Source organism: Benincasa hispida, unplaced genomic scaffold (assembly GCF_027475165.1).
Source record: "Benincasa hispida cultivar pf3 unplaced genomic scaffold, pf3_genome.v1.1 HicScf392, whole genome shotgun sequence".
Classification (NCBI taxonomy): domain Eukaryota; kingdom Viridiplantae; phylum Streptophyta; class Magnoliopsida; order Cucurbitales; family Cucurbitaceae; genus Benincasa; species Benincasa hispida.
The window spans coordinates 9,014-15,000 of NW_028326484.1; the positions used below are offsets into that span (position 1 = coordinate 9,014).

The following is a 5,987-nucleotide window of genomic DNA, read 5'->3' on the forward strand; positions in this document are numbered from 1 at the left end:
AAAATAATTTATTGCATCTTATGTGACATCTATTTTGCAATGATGTTTCAGTGAGGCAGGATAAAAGTCACCATAGGGTGATCAGGTACCCCTTCACTGAAATGAGACCATCTTAACCAATATACAGAAGAACTCCTTATTACTGTAACTATTAGTCACCATTGTTCGTGTTGGGGTTGATGTCCTAAATCTTATAGGATTTTATAGTTTGTAATTATATTGTACAAACATTTTATTTATTTAATAAAATATGTGATGTTTTATTCGACATTTAGTTGCATTAATCTACAAACCAATAAACAAACATCAAAGGTTATCTTGTAGCTTAAACATGTATGTAGAGATATACGGGTGGATCATGTTTAAGTGATAACCTAAATGGTCTATAGTAGATGGACAAGGTTGGATAACTTATCTTGGTGACATTACGAGTACGAACCGCTTTGTAGATGTTACAATTGTTATAAAGTACTACAAATGATCTGATCCTGATCAATCATGTAGAGACATGTGAGCGGGAGTATTCTATGCAAAGGAGTTTGTATAAGACCAGACCACGAAATATTTATTCTCATTACATGGTGTCATTCATACAAGAGACTTACATTTCATCAGGATGACCGTAGGTAACATGACCTTAATTCTGAATGAGTTATGAACTCCTGCCTATGAAGGCGGTCTTTTGATTTGTATGGGTGAGAGTGGCCAGATTGTCTACTCAATAAGCCTACCATTTTGGCGATTCGTCTAATTGGGGAACTGAAAACACAACTACACAAAAAGGAATTCACTCCTTCCCAAACGTCGAGGTAAGTAAATAAATTGTTCCTTTAAGGGTTGATTCCAAGGCTTGGACAATGTGGCACACACCCTCTCCTAGCTCAAGAGGGATTTAGTCATAGTTGGACTATGATTTATTATTCTTTAGAGGGATCAATGGTACTTAAAGAGTTAGATATAACTACGGAGGCAAAACGGTAATTTTGGCCCAACTGTACTTACGAGCAATTTGTGAAGGGTCGTCGTACTGTTGACTGACACAAAAATATATTTGTACTGTGAAGAGTGCAGCTATCGGTCTTTAGTGGAGTGCCTGATAGTTAATGAATGTTGAGTAAATTAATTAAAGAGTTTAATTAATTATTCAAATACCGTTGGAGTTTCGAGTTATAGGTCCAAGAGGTCTCCTATGTAGCTAACCAGGGTTTTTATGAGAATCAATTTTTGATTAATTTGAACTGTTCAAATTAATTGAGGGAATTAACTATATGTGATATAATTAATTTTATTTAATTATATATGATATAATTACTATAATGTATTTGATACATTATAAAATAAAGTTTATTTGAGAGAAAATAAATATTTGAATATTATTCAAATATTAATTATGTGAATTGGATTCATATAATTAAATTTAATATAAATGAGATTTATACTAAATATCGTGTTTATATGTTATTGTATTTGATACAATATTTGTTTATATGTTATATTTTATATAACATATAGTTTAATATATATTACATGATAAAGTACTTATCATATAAATATATATTAAAGTATTTATTAAAATTATTTTTATTTATTAATTTTATAATTTGAAAAATAATTTTAGGGAGTTAACTCCCTCCCCCTTTTCTCTTTACTACGTCAGTGGGAAGCTAGAGGAGTGGAGTGGGTATTCAACTTCTTCTTTTTGGAGTTGAGTTACATAAGAGTTCTGTAAGTTACAATCTCTTCCCAATCTCTCAATATTCTCTCTTAATTCTTTCCTTCACCAAAAAGCCAGAACCCACACACTCCAGGATTTTCATCAGCCTTTACTGTTCGTGAGTTTTGGAGAAGGGGAAACGTGAAGAAATTGTTCTTCAAAGGTACATTTTTTCTTCCCTATTTTTTTTCTCTTCTGTATTTTTCTCCAAGCATACTGTAAAATTCTTTAATTGAATGCATAATTTCTATTTCTTCTTTTGTAAAACTCATATTTTGTAAATTTTAGTATTTGGGTTCGTTACCATTTCCGCTTAAGGACCTTCAATGGTTCCTTCAGTTTGATCTAAAAACTCTTAACTATTTTCTTGTAAGTGTAACCCCTCATTTTAGATTCTAGAGTTCTGCCCCAATGATTCAATCGTAAGGAAAAGTCGATTTGGGCAAAAACTAAAACAATCCCATCCATTTCTGGAGTTTGAGTACAGAGTCATGTAAATGTCATCCATAGAGGGACTTAAGAAAAGGTGCCTCGAGGCCGAGCATGAAAATTTAATACAAACTAATGAGAGAGATCGTGGATGTGTTGACACACTTCCTGCTCCCACTTACTATAAACACTCTTTCCATTCACCTTGGTATTGACCTATACAAACACCACATGTAGGGGGACATAAGCAAAGGTGCCTCGAGACCGAGTATAGATCTCACAATGTGAACTTTGAGGGAGAAACGAGAAAAGAAAAAATGAAGTATCATATACCCCATTTTTCTCCCACTGAGTGTTTTACCTAGGGTTAATTTAACCTAGAAAAAATACGACTACTTATTTTTATTCAATGGTTGTTTAAATTTGCCCAAAAGTAATACTTATTTTGAATAGTTAAACAAATTTGATTAATGTTTATTAAACATTTTAATAAACTTCAATCAAACAATTGCATGCTTGTAGCAAATCTATCTAATTTGCCTTTCTAGGTAAGTTCCCAGATAGGGATGTTATGTTTCCATCAATTTAAATACCTTAGCTTAGACAGAAATAGCCTTAGATAAAAGGTTCATAATAGATGTTACAAATTTAATCTTTTAATTAAAACCAATTTAATACTATTAAACCGATTAAAAGATTACACTAATTTCTAATCTCATTAGAAATTTTGTGATCTTAGGTCTATGTGAATCATATTTTAAAATTAATTTTAAAAATGATTTGAACTTAAGTTTCCATGCAATTTTGAATTATTGATTTTAATTTCTAATTTCATTTAATTATAAAAATTATAAAATAAATTAAACAAATTAAAATCATACATTGCATTTAATGACATATTTAATAAAATTATAACATTTATAAAATTATCTAAAGTAGTGTCATGCTTCATGTAATTCCCATTTCATTACTTAACATACATAACATTTCTATATATTAAAGTAATGAAATAATAAAATAACATTCATACATACATCCAATCATATATCATAACTCTTATAATATACATGATGCATGACAATGTTATTATGCATGCAAGCATATATTATAACACTTATATAATATGATGCATGAGCATACTATAAAAGTAAATCATGAAATTATATATATTTATAATATAAATGATGCATGAATAATGCATAACCTATGGTGGGATTTTACTATATGGCATACATTATGACATATATAATTAAAAATCAATCATATATCAAATATATAATTTAAACAACAATTTATGGACCAAAATTGGACTCCTAAACCATTAATTAAATTAATATAACATTTAAATTAATTGAATTAATAAAAAACTAACTATTACATAAATAATAGTTTAGCCCGTTCAAAATAGGCAAATCAAACCTTGAACCGCACGAACCGGACCATCCAAAACCCAAACTGCCCGCGAACCACTTGAACCAAGCGAACTAAACGCGAACCAGCTGAGCCATGAACTGTACCGCGTGCAAATCGAAATTTTTTTTTCCATCTCGAAGCGTCGCAACACTACAGAAAAATGTTCCATCCGCCTCATCGCAGTGTTGCAATGCTACTATACAGTTGCAATTTGCTTCGCTTCTTCTTCGATTTAGGCTTTGATTTCTTTAGGAAAATGTCAGAATCATCACGAACGACTCAATATAACAAATTTACATACACGATCGCAATTAATGCCCAAGACAACGGGCCTTTACAAACTAATTATAAAGAAAGTTGTAAATCTAAAGCCTATTCACATAAACATCCACAAATTGCAAATCTATTCAACATTCATTAACATGAACAGAATGCACCCAACCAAAACACTGTAAACTAAAATTCTGGAAAAATAAAATTGGGATCAAGAACCTGTCTCTGATACCAATTGAAGGAACCGTGAGGTCCATAGTGGAAGTGGGATCAGTCCCAATTTCAAATATTTTATAGAATCAAATTTTACAAAGTAAGAATTATGCAACAACACATAATTTACAGTATGGTTATTAGAAAACAGAGAGAAAAGGATTAGGAATTTAACTCACCCTTGAAGAACAACTTTGATACGAAATTCCTCCTCTCCGAATGGTCATGAACAATCACGATCAAAACATACAGAAAAAGATCTCAATGTGGACACGACCACAAGTTGAATCTTCTGTATCTATAGGGGTTGAGAATTTCAGGAGGTATGAGCTCTGAAATCTTTTGGGTAGAGGGAGAGAATTTTGAGAGGGGAATTCTTTCTGTGAGTTCCTGGAGAATGCCATAGAGAGTTTTGTGTGAAACCAGAAGAAGAAGATCAAAACTTATCCAACCCCTACCAACACACATCTGTCATAAACCGACCAATAGAAGATTTATTGTCCCATAACACTCTCAATAATTTCTCTTCTTCACATTTATTCATATCAACAAAAATAATAATAGACAAAGAAGAAGAATCGCCTAATAATGCATATTTAAAATGAGTAGGCAATTGTTTCAACTCCAACATGTTTCCCTACCTCACTCACAACATGAAAAGACTTAAGAGGCATGGGTTTAAACATTTTGCTACAAACTTGCAGACTATCTAACCATTTACATACAGAGTAACATCATCCAAGTATGTATCAACATCATCACAACCAAAATCTACAATGCTCCTCAACAGTCCTATCAATCACATCCATCATATTGCAAGAATTGACCTCACCATGATGTTTCAATGACTTGAAGATATTAAATGCTACATTTTCATCATTCACCCTCAGAGTTAATTCACCTTTTTGGACATCGATCAAAGCTTTTCCAGTTGCTACGAATGGACTTCCCATAATGATAGGAATTCTAAAGTCCTCCATGTCTAGCACCACGAAATCTGCAGGAAAAATAAACTTGTCAACCTTGATTAAAACATCTTTAAAAATACCTCGAGAATATGTCAAAGATCTATCAGTTAGCTACAAAGAGATTGTAGTGGGTTGTACTTCTCCAACATCAAGTTTCTTGAAAATAGATAAATGCATCAAATTAATGGAAGCACTTAAGTCACACAAAGCTCTAGCAACAGTCAATGAACCAATAGTGCAACAAATAGTAAAACTCCCTAGATCCTTGAGCTTTTGTGGTAACTTTTTCTGCAGCACAGCACTGCACTCTTCTGTTAGACCAATCATTTCATACTTCTTAAACTTATTCTTCTTTAACAGAATATCTTTCATGAATTTTACATAATTAGGCATTTGTACTAAAGCTTCTAAGAATGGAATATTGATATGCAACTTCTTAAAAATCTCTAGAAACTTAGAAAAGTGGTCATCTAACTTCTTTTTTATGAAACCTCTAAGGATAAAGAATATTACAAGGCACAAAAGAATAGGTGAAGAAGACTTACCTGAAGATGATTCTGGTTCACTTATCTTTTCCTTTGGTTCCTCTTCCTTAGCAACTTCCCCAGGTTCTTACATTTCACTAGACTCATCATTAAGCTCTTCTACTTCTTTTTCAAGTGGTTCATCATCATCATCATCAATTATCAAACAAGTGGCCAGCTTTTTTCAACTCCTCAATGCCAAGCCTCTACATTCCTCCTTTATATTCTTCTCAAGATAGCTGGGGAATTTATCTTTTTGCATTGTCTGAAGGGAAGTAACAATTTGACTAAGATGCACTTCCATGTTCTGAATTGCCTTCCCATGAGCTTGAACTATGGTCTCTAAATTTTTAGTTCCTTCTCTAGATTCCTTTACAAATTCCAACATTGCTTCCTCTAGAGAAGATTTCCTCTCAACGTTTGATGGTCTTGCACTAGAAAATCCAGGCGGTA

General features: G+C 32.2%; 1 protein-coding gene across 1 annotated transcript; it reads right to left on the reverse strand.

The window, feature by feature from the left end:
- Nucleotides 1-4,800: 4,800 nt before the first annotated feature.
- On the reverse strand, nt 4,801-5,403 carry LOC150030257 (uncharacterized). The gene is made up of 2 exons (XM_090309898.1): nt 5,214-5,403; nt 4,801-5,039 (listed from the first exon to the last, which is right to left on the reverse strand). Exons 1-2 carry the CDS (start codon nt 5,401-5,403, stop codon nt 4,801-4,803), a joined length of 429 nt encoding a protein of 142 aa, XP_090166024.1.
- Nucleotides 5,404-5,987: the final 584 nt, after the last annotated feature.